This window comes from Loxodonta africana, chromosome 18, assembly GCF_030014295.1.
Source record: "Loxodonta africana isolate mLoxAfr1 chromosome 18, mLoxAfr1.hap2, whole genome shotgun sequence".
In the NCBI taxonomy this organism is placed as follows: Eukaryota; Metazoa; Chordata; class Mammalia; order Proboscidea; family Elephantidae; genus Loxodonta; species Loxodonta africana.
The window spans coordinates 3262845-3280360 of record NC_087359.1 but is presented as its reverse complement, the minus strand read 5'-3'; the positions used below and the strand labels follow the sequence as shown (position 1 = coordinate 3280360).

Here is a 17516-nt window from a genome sequence, read left to right as displayed (position 1 = left end):
ACGGAGTGCAGTTCTGCTTGTACACAAACGGGGTCGCCATGAGTCAAAATTGACAGCAACTGAATTTTTTAGCTATCATTTTGCACTTCTGTAGACTAGGAAATATTATATAAAGAATAAATAAAGCAAATATTTTAAATATCCACATTGATGGTAAGGTGTATCCTGATTCCAAAAACATTAAAATATGGTTTAAAATCAAATAGCTGTACATTTAAGCAGTCATTTTACTTAGTAACCAAAATAGTTTGGAAACTTACACTGCCTATTTGCTGTGCTTTAGCATATTTTAATGTCTTTGATGAGACTAGGTTAAAAGTAGGTAAGATTAATAGAGTATTGATACCAAAAGTTAAAAAATCAGTAAGGTACTTCTCTTCTTTCCCTGTCTTCTTCTCTCAGGCTTTGTCAGCCACTCCTAAGGTGTTGGCAGGTTTTGAGGGAAATTAATGTGAATTCAGGAGTGAGTAGTAAAGTTCAGCTTTAGCTTTGTAGTATTGTTCATTAGCTAACAAAAGAAATCAAAACCTTTAAACATACTTAACCTTCAATCATGTTTCATGTTTCCACTCTCAGTAGCTCTATGAGGATATATATGATATATATCTATATATATATATAGATATATATATATATGAGGAATTGCAAAACTGAAATTAGAATCTAGACTCTAGGGAGGAATATTGATTTTTATATGGAAAGCATTACCATTTGCTGATAGAAACAGATTACCCCAAATTTATCTGATGTAAATTACAAAGAGCATATAACCTGTATTAAACTTTTCCCTTGTACTTGTTTCCCTTTCCTTGGTAGATATAATGAGAGGGTTCACACAGAAATATCTTTAACACCAATTAACTACTATTACATTTAACTAGGCTAAATATCCTTTCTGATGTAAATTAAATATAATATCTACTATATTTGTGATTACTTCTTTGATTTTTAAACTTTTAATATTTAATTTTCAAGTCCTGCCAGAGAGGAGTCTTCAAGTTTAGTTGCTGAACTTCAAGAAAAGCTTCAGGAAGAAAAAGCCAAATTTCTAGAACAACTTGAAGAGCAAGAAAAAAGAAAGAATGAAGAAATGCAAAATGTTCGAACATCTTTGATTGCTGAACAACAGGTGTGTATTCCCCATATTTGAGGCTTAAGGAACATATTAATAAATTAACAAATATAACTTGTGTAGCTGAAGGTCCCTCTTAGATGTGGTTCTGGACAGCAGTTGAAGAGAGATTGGGAGCAATGTCACTGGATTTACATTTACTGTGAAGGTCGCTCATCGCAACATGGAGACAGATCAGGGGACTGTGGTGCGGGCGCTGTGGGCACGGTTGGATGACTGTTGGAATTCAGGCCAGGGATGATGTACGTTTCTAAAACTAGTATGAATGTTAAAATTGCTGTGTGTATTTAATATTATGTGGTATTTTTCCTTTTCCTCAAAAGTGATGATTAAGTTAGTGTCATTTTAGAATTGGAAAATTGAAAATTAGGGTACAGTAAGAAATAAGTCTAGTTCAGACTTCTGACATCTTTCTCCCACAGAGCAGGGTTCAAACAGCCATCCTTTTGGTTAGCAGCTGAGCGCTTAACCAGTGTGCCATCAGAGCTCCTAAAATGAAGAAAGGGGAGTAGAATAGGTTATTTCAGATTTTTCAGTTCCAAAATTCTAGAATATACTGTAATGCCCAGGACATCTTATGACTAGACTCCACCTTAAATATCTTATTTATTTTCTTTATTGTGTTCTAAGTTAAAGTTTATAATTCAAGTCAGCCTCTCATACAAAAACTTATACACACCTTGTCGTGTAACCCTAGCTGCTCACTCCTCCTCTCCACCCTGTGTTCCCTGTGTCCATTCAGCCAGCTCCTGTCCCCTTCTGCGTTCTCACCTCCACTCCAGACAGGAGCTGCCTGCATAGTCTCATGTGTTTATTTGAGCCAAGAAGCTCACTCCTCAGCAGTGTCATTTTCTGTCTTATAGTCCAGTCCAATCCCTGCCTGAAGAGTTGGCTTTGGGAATGGTTCCAGTCTTGGGCTAACAGAGGGTCTGGGGGCCATGACCTCTGGGGTCCCTCCAGTCTCAATCAGACGATTAAGTCTGGTCTCCTTACGAGAAATTTGAGGTCTGCATCCCACTGTTCTCCTGCTCCATCAGGGATTCTCTATTGTGTTCCCTGTCAGGGCAGTCATCGGTGATAGCTGGGCACCAACTAGTTCTTCCGGTCTCAAGCTGATACAGTCTCTGGTTTATGTGGTCCTATTGGTCTCTTGGGCTCATATTTACCTTGTGTCTTGGGTGTTCATTCTCCTTTGCTCCAGGTGGGTTAAGACCAATTGGTGCATCGTAGATGGCCGCTTGCTAGTGTTTAAGACCCCAGACGCCACTATTCAAAGTGGAATGCAGAATGTTTTCTTAATAGATTTAATTATGCCAGTTGATTAGATGTCCCCTGAAACCATGGTCTCCAGACCCCCGCCTCTGCTACGCTGGCCTTCAAAGCGTTCAGTTTATTCAGGAAACTTCGTTGCTTTTGATTTAGTCCAGTTGTGCTGACCTCTTCTGTATTGTGTCTTGTCTTTCCATTCACCTAATCTTATCTACTGTCTAGTTAGTGGAAACCCCTCTCCCTCCCACTCTTGTAACCATCAAAGAATATTTTTGTCTCTGTTCAAACTATTTTTCATGTTCTTGTAATAGTGGTCTTGTACAATATTTGTCCTTTTGCAGCTGACTAATTTCACTCAGCATAATACCTTCCAGATTCCTCCGTGTTATGAAATGTTTCACGGATTCATCATTGTTCTTTATCAGTGCATAGTAATCCATTGTGTGAATATACCATAATTTATTTATCCATTCGTCCGTTGATGGGCACCTTGGTTGCTTCCATCTTTTTGCTATCGTAAACAGTGCTGCAGTGAACATGGGTGTGTGTATATCTGTTCATGTAAAGGCTCTTATTTCTCTAGGACATATTCCAAGGAGTGGAGTTGCTGGATTGTATGGGGGTTCTATTTCTAGCTTTTTAAGGAAGCATCAAATGGATTTCCAAAGTGGCTGTACCATTATACATTCCCAAGAGTAGTGCGTAAGTGTTCCAGTCTCTCCACAGCCTCTCCAAGATTTATTCTTTTGTGTTTTTTTTATTAATGCCAGCCTTGTTGGAGTGAGGTGGAATCTCATTGTGGTTTTGAATTGCATTTCTTTAATGGCTGATGATCATGAGCATTTCCTCATGTATCTTTTAGCCACCTGAATGTCTTCTTTAGTGAAGTGTCTGTTCTTATCCTTTGCCCATTTTTAAATTGGGTTATTTGTCTTTTTGTTGTTCAATTTTTGTAGTATGTTGCAGATTTTAGAGATCAGATGCTGATCAGAAATGTCATAGCTGAGAACTTTTTCCCAGTCTGTAGGTAATCTATTTGCTCTTTTGGTGAAGCCTTTGGATGAGCATAAGTGTTTGATTTTTAGGAGCTCCCAGTTATCTACTTTTTCTTCTGCATTGTTAGTAATGTTTTGTATTCTGTTTATGCCATGTATTAGGGCTACTAGCTTAACAACATCTTTAAGTATTCGATCATTTTAGTTCCTTACCCAAAATTTCAAAATCACCTGCTAATGCTTTTCTTCTGACAAGAAATATGTGAACATTAGTGGAAAAATAGAATTCGTTTTCAAGATATTAAATGTGGAGCCAAGAAAATATAACCTTTACCACAGTATCATAGCTTTGTATTATAACTTGTCATTTTTGTTTGAAAGTAACTGTCATTGTTAAATCATACTGTGTCTTCTCCACACACAACCACACACAAAAATATTTGCAGGTTTCTTTTCTTAGCCTTAGCTAAGTGCATATGGATTATTTAAGTAGTTGTTATTCTGTTTTTCCAGACCAATTTTAACACTGTTCTAACAAGAGAGAAAATGAGGAAAGAAAACATAATAAATGATCTAAGTGATAAGTTGAAAAGTACAATGCAGCAACAAGAGCGAGATAAAGGTTAGTACTGTTTTGTTGTAACATTTTTAATTCCTTTTTAAGAAAACTAAAGATATGTATTCATTTGAAATGATTTTTCATTATGTAATGCTTATTTCAATTTGGGAACCCTCAGATTTGATAGAGTCACTTTCTGAAGATCGAGCTCGTTTGCTTGAGGAAAAGAAAAAACTTGAAGAAGAAGTCAGTAAGTTGCGTAGTAGCAGCTTGCTTCCTTCACCCCATGTAGCTGCAGCCCCAGAACGTTTTGGAGCTTGTGCACCTGAACTACCTGGTGAAACAGAGAGATCTGCCGTGGAAACCACAGACGAAGGGAGATTGGATTCAGCAATGGAGACGAGCATGATGTCTGTACAGTACGTCTGTCTTTTATATTACTTCAGGGTTTTAAGCCACTGGTTACAATTCTATAAGCTATAAAGTTATAAAGATGGGAAATACGGAACATTACTGGTTGTCCACAGTCCACATGTCTGAAAACTTGTGCCATTACAATTCTTTAAGCTGTAAATGTGAGAAATCATTTTAACATTGCTGACTGTATGCCCATATGAGTCTCTTGGAGGATGTTTTGATACCACACATGTATGTATATCAGAATTTTCTTACGCTGCCAGGCTAAGTATCGCAAAGTGGTGGTGAGCCATTTTTATTTACAGGCAATATTTAAGCCTCAAGTTCCAATGTGTAGGACAACATGTTGCTGTAGTAATGAATTATCATACATAGTAGAAGCATTTGGATTGTGGTGCAGGTGTCTTGGGTGAGGAAAGATGGGACTGAAGAAGTTTTTGAAAAGCTTTAAGTGTGTTAAGGTTCCTGTCTAGTTTAAAGAAAAGGGTATAGAAACTGGTTAGACTTGGAAAGATACAAAGCTTAAGAGTATATGTTAAGAGCAGCCAAGCCGTATATATACAAACACGATGTTGAGAAATCAGACCCCGCTTCTCTGACACCAGATGTGCTGCGTGAATCCAAATCGGTTTATTATGAATCCTGTCCCCCTTTGTTCCCCTTCTGTTCCGACACCAGCTGCAAACGCAGCTCTTCACCCCTGACCCTAACTGCGGGAGCTAAGTCAGAGTTCACAAGTTAAAGGTCACAGTCCTCCAGACTGCGAAGTCTCCCGTAGGCTTCAGATGCCAGCCGCAAGCTCAGGGGTCCGATATGAAACCAAAACCTTTGCCGTGGAGTCGATTCCGACTCATAGCCACAATAGGACAGAGTAGAACTGCCACGTCTTTCTCCTGCCGAGTACCTGGTGTGTTTGAACTTCTGCGCCACCCGGGCTCCTCACTTCTGACCTCCTGGCTCCAGGTTTGGGGATTCCTTCTACGCTTTCAGGATACTGCCTCACACCGAGACAATCTAACCTGTTGACTCCCACTACTCCCCCAAGCTTGATAATTTGCTAGAACAATTCACGGAACTCACAGAAAGCACTGTACTTAAGATTACAGTTTTATTATTACAAAAAAGGATACAAATGAAGAGAGGCGTAGGGTGAGGTCTGAAAGGGGTCCCAGTGTGTAGCATCCATTTATCAAAGGGTGTACTACCCTCCCACGTGCTGGTCTTTTCACCAACCAGGAAGGCCCCTGGAGCTTCTGTGTCCAGAGCCTTTACTGGGGCTTCGGTCCTGTAGGTGTGGTTGACTGAATCTCTCACTTCTCCCCTGAGGTGGGCTAATAATACACCTGGTCTCTCTGGCCTGGCCAGCTCCCACCTTAGTTATGTTATTAGCATAACATGTAAGGTAAGTGTGGTCTGGAGCCCTTATAGATAAAAGAGACACTTCTGGCACTGAGGAAATTCCGCGGTTTTAGAGGTTACCTCCTGGAATCGAAGGACAAAGATCAGAATCTTTGGGTACAGTTAAAGTCTTTACCCTACAGATGGTAATTAAAAAACATAACATAAATGACAAAATTAGTTCAAACAGATTGAATGAGATAAACTGACCTATTGCAACAAAACCTCTTCGGGGGAGGGGGGCAAAGGAGAACATACCCATCCAGCTACCCTCTATGTACAAGAGAAGCACCTAAAGCAAAATGATACAGGAAGTTTAGAGTAATGGTATTGAAAAGATGTGTAAGAAAACTAATAAGAAAAATGGCGCTGGTTATCTGTGTTACCCTCAAATCTGGATTTCAAGGCAAAGGGCTTTTAAAAAGCTAAAGAGGGATATTTCATATAGAAAAAGGGCACAGATCACCAGGAAGCCATTAGTTATTAATTTGTTGGTGCTTAAAAAAAGTTCTTTTTTTAAAAAAATGTGATTTTAATGAACTGTCTTTGCATCAAAAATGGTTACAGATAAAATAAATTTTCAGGCCCATAGTTAGCATACTTTTCTCCCACAAGAAGCAATAAAGAAGTAAATATAAATGGAGAAATAGAATAATATAGTTATTACCAGTTTTAATCTAATAGAAGAGTTAAGAAAATCAACTATATACCAGATCACAAAGGAAGTGTCAAAATTCCAAATAGTAACATAATTTAGGCCACTAAGTAATAGCAGTAACAGAAATAGGAGCCCATACATCTGGAAATTTAAATACCTCCTTCCATTTAGGATTAAAGAGGATATAAAAATGGAAATTGAGTTAGTCAGAACTAAACGTAACTATCAAAGGCTGAAGGATATAATCAAGATGATACTCTTGGAGACCTCTATAGCCTCAATTACATTTTTTTAGAAAATGAAAATAATAAAAGTAAATGAGCGAAGATAAAGTAAAAGCTGTTTGGTAGATGGTCAAGTAAAACCAGGGTACAAATAAATATATGGAATGCAAAAGGGGATATAACCACAGGTACAGAAATGGATAAGATGTTGGTTAATCTCACTTGTGAATATAAATGCAAAAAATCCTAAAGACAATCGTGCCATATCAAATACAATGGAGCATTAACATGACTGAGTGGAGTATTTCAGGAAAGCAGTAGGAATAGTTAAACATTAGAGTATCTCTCAGTGTAGCTCACTGTATTCACAGAAGACATGAGAAGGATAGTGTGGTCATTTCAGTAGATGTAGAAATGGCAATTGATAAAGTTAAGTGCTTATTTGTTAAAATAATAACTTTTTATAAAACCTTAGTAAAGTAGGAATAGAACTTTCTAAATTGATAAAACAGGATATGTGAGATACTTATAGAAACATATTTAATGTTGAAACATTTAGAAGTATTTTCTATAAATTTAGACAGTCCACAGGAATTCCAGCTCTTGTCACCATTGCTATTCAGCAAGACAATAAATAAACAATAAAAACTGGAAAGGAAGAGACGGCACTGTCACCGTTTCAAGATAATAACTTTTTCAAATCATGAAGACTTGAATAGACTTTTAAAACTACTATTGAGTACATCAGGGTGTAAGTCATAAATGTATCCAAAAAGTAGTTTGCATATTTACCATCAGTTTGGATATGTATACAAAAATATCGATGAAATTTTAAAGAAATAATTCGTTAAGAGTAAATCTAACAAAAAAATGGGCAAAATCCTTATGAAGAAAATTATAAAACTTTTCTGAAGTATATGAAAAGGCCTGAAAGTTATACACGGAAAGATACGCCATGTTCATGGATGAAAATACAGTAAGGTAAAGATGTTTTCCCACCAGATTTGCTTACAGATTTAATATAAACCCAATTAAAATCCAAACAGGATAAAATAGATAAAAATTGGTAAGTTCGATGCTGAATTCATGCAGAAAAATTAATGTGCAAAAACAGTTGATAACATTTTCTAAAAGGTCAGAGAATGGAGTTTATCCTACCAGATGTTAAGATACAATTAAGATACAGTATTAAACTATTCAGTGTATTATTGGTATTAAAAAAAAAAACAAACCTGTTGCCATCGAGGGATTCCGACTCATTGCGACCCCATAGGACAGAGTAGAGCTGCCTCATAGGGTTTCCAAAGAACGTCTGGTGAATTCAAACTGCTGACCTTTTGGTTAAAAGCCATAGCTCTTAACCATCCACAGGCAAGTGTGTTAGCAGAATTGTTAGTCTTGAAACAAACCCACGGGTATGTGAGAATTGATATATGGCGTTTGAAGTCCATTTGGAAAAGGATAGGCTCCTCAGAGTGTGACGTTTGTAACTGATTTCCCATTTTGTGTGTGTGTGTGTGTGTGTGTGTAGGAGAACGGCTAGCTTTACGTTTTATGTTATATGCAAAAATAAATTACACATGTCTTGGAGTTTGTTTTTTTAAATAGCTATAGAATTTCCCAGTAAATGTTATTACATCAAAATTAAGAATAAAACTAAAGTAAATCATTCTCTCATTTTTAGAGAAAATATCCATATGTTGTCTGAAGAAAAACAGAGGATAATGCTGTTAGAACGGGTAAGTAAATCTTTTTTTGAAATACGATGTGTAGTATGTTCATTTTGGGGATGCAGTTAAATAATCTTAGTTCTGAAAACATACTTTATTAGATTTTCTGTTTATGCTTATAAATTAAATCTTTTATATTTATTTTTGTAATTGAAGTTTTGAGAAATCTTACCATTTTGTGATTCAAGCTCCTAAACAATTGGCAGTAATATTTCAAGCCCCTCATTTGTCATAACTTACCAATTAATAAACTGTCAGAGAAAAGGGTTGCTAGTCTTTACAAAATAGAATAATATTCTATTACATAGAAAATGTGGTTTTATTCAATAACAATTCAGGATTTGCTAATCTTTATAAAACAGAATATTATTCCCTTATGTAGAAAATAACTAAGTAACACAGTGCCTGTAACAGTGGGTTCAAGCATAACAGTGATTGTGAGGCTGGCTTAGGACCGGGCAGTGCTTCATTCTATAGGGTGGCTGTGAGTCAGAACCAACTCAACAGCATCTAACAACAAGAACAACATGTAGAAAATATGATTTATTCAATAACAGTTCAAAATTTAGAAGAATATTATAAATAAGAGTTTTATGGGTTTATTTAAAAATGTTAAATATACATTTAACATTAAAAAATGTTAAATACACATTTTTAAAAACTTGGGCCGTAAGAGTAAACAACAGAGAGGAGTGGGGAAAGGGGTATTTGCTCTCCAGCTGGGTGATGGGAAAGGTAACACGAAACGAGGGTGAAGTGCACACGGCTTGACGAAGGTAAGCAATGTGGCTAAAAAGCACACAAGAAAAAAGACCTACTGGTAACTGCTATCGTATATATACTTTTGAAACAACAACAAAAACCAAAAACTATACCTGTGTATATATATTTAGACATACGTGTGTGTGTATATGTATATACGTATGCATCTATTGATTGTGTGCAGATATATTCAGATATATACTAAAGCACATAGGAGGCACAGTTACGGATACTTCTCAGACATAACCAGATACCTTGTGGGATTACATTTCTGGGCTTGAGTGATTAGGACTGCAGGCTCGTGGGACATCCTGGTCAATTGGCATGATAGTTTATAAAGCTATGTTCTACGTCCTAGTGTTGGGTAAAGTAGCATCTGGTGTCTTAAAGCTTTTGAGCAGCCATCTAAAATACATTTATTGGCCTTTACTCATCTGGAGCAAAAGAGAAAGAAGGTAGCCAAAGACTCAAAGAAGAAACTAGTCTGCAGGACAGATAGTCCACACGAACCACGGCCTCATCTACCCTGAGAGCAGAAGAGCTAGATGATAGCCGGCTACCACCACCAACCATTCTAATCATGGCCACAAGAGGTGTGGACCCTGATAGAGTGGGTGGGAAATGTGGAACAGAACCTCAAACTCGTTAAAAAAAAAAAAAAAAACAACTCAGACCTACTGGACTGGTTGAAACTGGAGACTATTTTCCTAAGATACTCTTTAAACCTTGAACCAAAACTAACCCCTGAGATCACCTTGTAGCTAAATAACACATTGGCTCAAAAAATAATCACTATCACCCATAAGTACTGTACTCCTTTAAAAAATCACTTATGTGAGACCATATTATCAACAGTTACTTTAAAACAAAAATGAGAATTTAAGAGGGCAGGAAAACTAGATTAACAGAAACGGAACAACCAGAATGGAAATGAGAATGTTCACATATTGTGATGAATGTAACCAATGTCACTGAAAAACTTGTGTGGAAATTGTTGAATGGGAACCTAAACACAGTAAAATATTTTTAAAAAAAAGGTGGAGCAACATACCACAGTAATGAATGAAAACATTAAAAAATAAACAATGGTGAAGAAAAGAGTTATTTTTTTTATAAATGTTAATTGAAATGAATAGGAGAAATTTTTCCGTAAGAGGTTTACTCTAGTTGTACTCTCAGATAAGATCTAACTTTTGTACACATTTGTCAAATCTTTGTTCGTAGACCAATTTTTATCCCTTAAGGAGTTGAAGGTTTTCAACGATGTCTTTTCAGTAGTATCTATAAACATAATAAATACCCAAAATTAAAATCGTATAGCTTTTTTCAAATGTAGCATGTTTTGTTTTTTCTTAAAGGGTTGTGTGACCACCTACCTCAGAATCACCTGAAGTGTATGTTATAAATGTGGATTTCTTGGCCTTAGGCCAAACCTACTAAAACAGGGTCTTTAGGATTGGATCTCACATACCTCCATATTTATAGGTTCCACAGATGATTCTAATTCATATTGAAGTTTGAGAACCTTTGGCTTAAGCCAGTAAATAAGAGTTGGAAAGGATTCATAGAAAATAATATCACCATTAACATTTTTTGCCAGGAAACCCAAACAGTAGTCTGATGATGATTATTCTGTATGGATTTCTTTGAGTAACTATGAGAATAAACCACAGATCTGTTCTCCCCTCTCCCCCCCCCCCACAGACATTGCAGTTGAAAGAAGAAGAAAATAAGCGGTTAAATCAAAGACTTGTAAGTTTTTTTCTTGCCAAATTGGTCTTGATATTTTTTAGTTATTTGCATTGTATTTTATTATAAAGATACATAATGACCCTATAGGACAGAGTAGAACTGCCCCATAGGGTTTCCTAGGCTGTAATCTTTTTGTGAGCTTTTCCCGCCAAGGAAGTGGCTGGTGGGTTCGAACTGCTGATCTTTGGGTTAGCGCCTGAGCTCTTAACCACCCCACTACCAGGTCTCCTTAGGTCAGGGCTTACCATTGCTGTAGGTGTAGACTATCACCTGTAAATTTAGACTTTTTTCTTGGCATAAAAGGAAATGTGTTTTGGTGAGAAAAGACTATCAATCTGACCACATGAACTAACTCACTGAGATATTTTTAAAAGCAACAAAATGATGCAGTCTAAAGAACCTTGATTTTTTTTTTTAAATGAAGTCTGGAAAACAGGAACCTGTATAGTGTTCTGAATTACCTTGGCTTTACTCTGACCGGTGAACTTAACTGATTACTTGGACGACCAACTCAAGTCTTGTAGCCAATGATAATTGCTTTAATTAAGCAATTACTTCATTTTTCAGCTTCTAGTAAATACTGCTTACGAGGAAATAGAATCAGTTTAAGGTACCAGTTTAAGGCTTGTGTTCAATGCTTTTGAGCAGGCATTAAGATAGTGTTTAGAATAAAGCTTTTAAAAAGGAAAGTGTCATAGTGAACTGTCTGCTTTCCAGTACCTTGAACATGATGGATCACATATTAATTCCACAGTAATTAGACTGTTAGTCATTAATTTATCACCAATACACTCTTAAGGCTAATTGTTATTTCTGTAAGTAGAGAAAACAGTTTCTCAAAACTACTTGGAAAAACTGCCTATTCCAGATACCACTTACCATGTGTTTTATGCAGTAGCCTCAGTCGTATGTAAACTGTATTTAGCAGGAATTTTTGTCAGTTTTGTTCAGTGTTGTGTCTCAGCATCTAGAATGGTAAGAAGTATATAATACCTGCTTGATGAGTATTTATAAATGAATCCAAAGAGTCTCCCATTCCTGCCCAGAGAGAATGTAAATCATTTAAGTGTAAATCTGTGCTGCTTACTTACAGGCTTTTCTATTCATTATTTTTTGTTTTTCTGCCCTTGCTTTGTATAACTGTGCACTGGGCCCACTTTGCTGGAGAAGGGTTGGTGTTTGTGCCACTCTCCTAGGTCCAGTTCTTTGAACAAGTGTCCATGTATCTCTTGATGGTGTGAGGACAGATGGTGGATTGAAGCCTATTCGAAGAGCAGAGCTGTCTGGGCAACAGCTAGGCAGTTAGCGTGTACCAGTCCCTGTACTCATCAGCAGCAGAGGAAACAGGTGGCCCATCAGATCTTTTATTATTTAGTGATGACGAAAAATGGTGTTTTTTTAAACTGAGGCATCTCAGGAGTTGAATTGGAGATAAGAGAGAGGAGACTTTACCAACGCCCATTTTAACCAAAGTAATGTTTGTTATTGCTGATTAGATACTGCGCTTCCTAGTAAGGTTTTTTTAAAGATTTTTTTCTACCAGGGAAGTTTGAAAATCTGTGTGCTAGAGTTTTGCAGTTCTTATCTAAAGATTTCCGTCTCTTTCTCTGTGTTATTACTGATTTTTATAAATTAAATTTGTAATTATAAATTAAATGCAGTTCTAGATTCAGTTTTTCATCCAACCAGCTTTGATTAAGTAACATAAGAAAAAATGTAGATAAATTTGTCAGGTGAAACTGATTGTTAAAGTAATAGAATTGCGTTAATGAAAATAAATAATGAAGAAGTTTGGGCTCTTAAAAGCTGTGATACAGCCTTAATTGTGTGTAGCATATTCAAAAGAAATGTTTGTAGTGTGGACCTACTTAAAAAAAAATGGTGCTCTAATTTTATAAGCTTTATGAACTTTTTTTTTTTTAAGATGTCTCAGAGCATGTCTTCAGTATCTTCAAGGCATTCTGAAAAAATAGCCATTCGAGAGTAAGTATTTTATTTATACCTAGGGTTTTCTTGTAGGAAAAAAGTATTAAATAGTATTTGTTGATTAAGAAAAATGTATTTCAGTGGCTAAAAGCCTTCTGATCCAAGTTCATTGAATTAATTTTTTTTTTTCACTCAGTAGTACTACAGTTTTTTTAATTGGAAAATGAAGGTTCTATATTATTATTCTGGAAATGTTAGGATTACGTTTTAAAATGTTCCTATTACGTCTTAGTTCACACATAAATATTCTTGGAACCTTTCTGACCCTAGTTAAATTTCTAAATTTAACTCTTTTAAATCTCATCCCCTTAGCGGTTTTCATTTTTAATTTGGAGGGTCTTAATTTGTTTTAAAGTTATAGTATTTCCTCATTTTCTTTTTCAGACTTTATTGACATGCTACAAATTCATAATACACTATTAAATTTACTAGCTAAATGATTTAATAGTCAGTCTTCCTGGGCCAAACTAACCCATAACATTATTATTCTTTGGCTTGTGTTATTTGAAATGAGGGTCTCTGGAATAGTAAAGAAAAGCATTGTTAACAGTGTCACTCTCCTATACCTGACAACCAATAAAAAAAAAACCCATTGCCATCAAATCAATTTCAACTCCTAGCAGCCCTATGGGACAGAGTAGAGAACTGCCCCATAGGGTTTCCAAAGAGTGGCTGGTAGATTCGAACTGCTGACCTTTTGGTTAGCAGCCAAACGCTTAACCAGCACGTCAGCAGGGCTCCTGACAAGATGGATCCAGAAATCACTGAACTCTAAATATTTTTTAAAGCTGTTTTATTTATAATAGATTTGTTGACTCAATTTTTGGCTGTGAGGTACCTCATGGTCACCGGGCTCTGACATCTCATTATAACTTTATCTTTTCTCAGTAATTTGAAAGGGCTGGGTGGCATCTGTTGTAACAGCTGTGTGTCAAATGAATGGGTAGTCTGTAGTCTTGCAGAGGTTAGAGAGAGATGAGCTTAAATGACATTGCTTCAGAGAGCCCCTGTCTCCCCTTTTTGAGATAATACATTTTGATATTCAGCCAGAACAGTGCCTGCCACATAGTAAGTCAGTAAGCTGTATTTATCAGATGATGAATGAATATAAGACTGTTCACTTTTAAAAGCCTCCCCAGCTGCCTTTGATGTGATGATTTATCAGGTATGGGACCTACTGAATTAAATGATCATGACAACGAAGAAATCTAAGATTAACTTTCCCAGCCTACTGAATATGTTTTGAACACATTTCTAAGGGTACTGAAGAGATAGACAACCACTTAGAGCATGCAAGCAGTTGTACGTACTTCTTTCTTTCCTTGCTCATTTCTTTCAGGCCTATACCCTCAACCAGTGATAATTCATTATCTTGTTTACACCCTGTCAAGCTCTTTCATGGTAAAGAACACTGAATGGGGCTTGGAGAAGTGGGTTCCAGCTCTTTATTTGCCACTGTGACTGCATATAACTTCACTATCTCTGAAGTCTCAGTGAAACTTAGATTTCTTTTTGTAAAATAAAATATTTAGGACTATAATCATCCTATTACTGGATGAAATATAATAGGTGCTTATTTTCCTCCTCATCCAAGCAGGTGTTTTTCTTTTTTTCTCTTTTTAAATGTTAGATAGTATTGGAAATTTGCCTCAGGAAACTTGACCTCTGACAGTTGCTGGTATCATCCTGGCAACGTCTGTTGTGCATGCTGAAGCATTCCCACGGGGAGGCTGCACAGAAGGCCACAAGGACATCATCTAAACGTGAAAGTTAATGCAGCGTTAACGCTTGGCGGTGTGGTTGAGCGTTGTAGACTATATCCTTAATTTTCCAGAGTAGGGTGATGGCCACTCTTCTATATAATAAAATTACATTACTTTATTCAGTTTTCAGGTGGGAGATTTGGTACTCATCATCCTAGATGAACGCCATGACAATTACGTGTTATTTACTGTTAGTCCTACCTTATACTTTCTGCATTCAGAATCTCTGCCTGGCCTGGACCTCAAACCAGGTGAGGGTGGTAAGTGTCACATTCCTAAGATTGTTTCTTTCCATTGTCTAATTATATCAGAATTAGTTCTCTAGCAGGAAATGCTACTTAATCCGTTTTGCTTTTTATCTAAAATCTGTATTACCCAGCTTTGTTAATGGATTCCATTGACATTTGAAAATTAAGATTATAGTTCATGTAATCAGTCTATTGAACAGAATAGTGTGTAATTGATTCAGATGTTTCATACCCTAGCAGTAGCACAATTAAGTCAAAATTATTAGTTCTTTTAATAAATTATAAAATGTTCTTTCCATCCTATTTATCATCCTGTGTTCCTACCTTGGTTTTCATTAATCTATTCAATACTTTTGTCTTAAATGGCAGTAAGCTTTATTTAAATATATTGGATATAAATGTCTCTTATTTATTTCTCCACTCTTTATGGAATTCAAAGAGAAAGCATAGTAATTGGTCACACTGCCCAAGCTGAGGTGTTCACTCATAAGTGGGTCAGTGTTTCTCAGACACTTTATTTTATGGTTTTACTTAACCATGAAACTTTTTTTCTTTAAGGAATTCAAACCAGAGGATCCCAGTTGGGAGAGTGCTAACCCTGTAGTGTTGCGCTAGGGGTGTGTGGATTACCAGAGTGTTTCTATTCCTGTGATAGTGAGACTCATAACTGAATACGTTACTTCCCAGGTGTCAGCAAGCACTTCATTCTAGATGACCCCTTTCAGGCGTTATGAACTGGCTGTGAAGTGCTATTTCACTGTTGAGAGTATTTTTCATATCCTGTGGTCCAAGGGCTTTTATCTTTCTATCACGTAACAGTATTGGTATACGTTCAGTTCTGACATGAAAAATAATTTATTCAGGATGTCTTGAATTTGTATCTTGCTAAAAGATTTTTATGGAATAAAGATTGATTATGGCTTCTGTTGGAATTTCAGAGGCTTTGGCCTAAACAGAATAATTTATTGGCCAAGCGCTTTTAGAATCAACTTTTTCATGGCAACTTCTTCTGATGAATTTAAAAAGCTTATCACACAGCTTCTCATTTTGCCTCTCCCCACCCCCCTCAACACACACATTCTCCATCTCCTTTCCACACAAGTACTGCCCTTCTAGACTTTCTTGGTTCTTAGATCCCACTAGGTAGCCACTGAACAACAGCTCTGTTCACAATGGAGCCTTGGTGCTGCAATGATTAAGTGCTTGGCTGCTGAAAGAAAGGTTGGTGGTTCAGACCCACCAGCCATTCCACAGGAGAAAGATGTGGCAGTGTGGGTCCATAAAGATTACAGCCTTGGAAACCCTATGGGGCAGTTCTGTCTACTCTGTGCTGTAGGGTCACCGTGAGTTAGAGTCGGAATCGGGTTTTAACTCTGCCAGGCACTGTGGAGTACAAACATGTAAATGGAGCTGTTCCTACCGTTGAGGACTTTTGTCTCGAACAGTGACTCCCAAACAATCATGCTTTACTTTGAACCAAGAAAAAAATAAGTTTTGTCTACATAACTTCGTTTTCAGATAAGAGAAAGGTCAACTTTGTTAGGTCTTTCAGTAGATGGCACTACTGAGTTAGCTTAGAATTCCTAGATTTCTTTGTTCTTGATTTATACGTAGATTATTAGCATTTCTTGAACTCAGTTCTGTGATTTGATACGCCATCTATATTTCGTTAGTGAGTAACAAAAGCCATAGGTTGCTATTTGAAAAGTAACATGGATTTTGTTTTATTTTATAAATTGGCACATATTTCACTGATTTCAAAAGTTTCAGGAGTTACATGTATTCTTTCGCTCCTGTGAACCTCAGGAGTCTGTTTTAACACTGGCTGTTACGTTTACATAAATAATAATAACCTTACCTTCAAAAAGAAATTAACAGTTTGATTTATCAGCTTCAGGTGCATCTAGAAGACCCTGGGTACTTGGAAAAGTAATGGAAAAGGAATACTGTCAAGCCAAGAAGGTAAAACAGCTGCCACCATATATGATAAGAATTTAGCAGTTACAGAAAGAGACTCATGCTGCTTTAATTAGGAGTTGGCGCTAGCGCTGTACTTAGCCTTTCACTTCAGTGTGAGCTTAATTTTATTGAGGGTGAGTTTGAACCAACGATTTTTTAAGTGTTTGTGCTATTTGTAGACATCAGAATAAATTCTCCACAATCCATCCCTATAAGAAAAATCGCTACTACAGATTTTCTCTTCTCTAGCTGGTGTTTTCATATGCAGAAGAGCATTGCGTAACTGCTGGCTCAAGGTGAATTTTTTTTTATAGGAAGACTTGATGTCTTTTTATTATTATACCCTACCCCCAGTGAAGAGTGAAATGTAAAAAAATTTGATAACTAAAAATACACCTGGTAGTAATGTCAGCAATATCAGTGCTATAGAATTAGGGAGATCGACTGTGCATTCCTCCTGCCTGACTGTAATTTGGGGCCTTAGTGCTGCAAAACACTAAGATAACTTCAAACGGTGTGTTACTGAGGTTTGATACTTGAAGTAATCACATAAGGCTCACGTTGTACTAAAATTCATACATTTTAGCCATGATTACCAACTTTTTCTTCCATCAGTAATAGTGACTGAAAATACGCTCAGCTGACGGGGCATGAGTTTTGTGTA

At 36.6% G+C, this 17516-nt stretch overlaps 1 protein-coding gene across 8 annotated transcripts in view; it reads left to right on the top strand.

Annotated features, from left to right (window-relative positions):
- The window catches only part of RB1CC1 (RB1 inducible coiled-coil 1), a 135526-nt gene that overhangs the window by 116924 nt on the left and 1086 nt on the right, over positions 1-17516 (top strand). For 7 of the 8 annotated variants that reach the window (XM_010599544.3, XM_023538868.2, XM_010599543.3 and 4 more), the window contains 8 exons: positions 976-1129; positions 3910-4018; positions 4134-4374; positions 8337-8391; positions 10849-10896; positions 12821-12879; positions 14769-14905; positions 16785-16855. In XM_010599544.3, the coding sequence (XP_010597846.1) occupies positions 976-1129; positions 3910-4018; positions 4134-4374; positions 8337-8391; positions 10849-10896; positions 12821-12879; positions 14769-14905; positions 16785-16855 (874 nt within the window). The remainder of the gene's footprint in view (positions 1-975; positions 1130-3909; positions 4019-4133; positions 4375-8336; positions 8392-10848; positions 10897-12820; positions 12880-14768; positions 14906-16784; positions 16856-17516) is intronic. The other variant, XM_010599545.3, reaches the window with a different exon arrangement.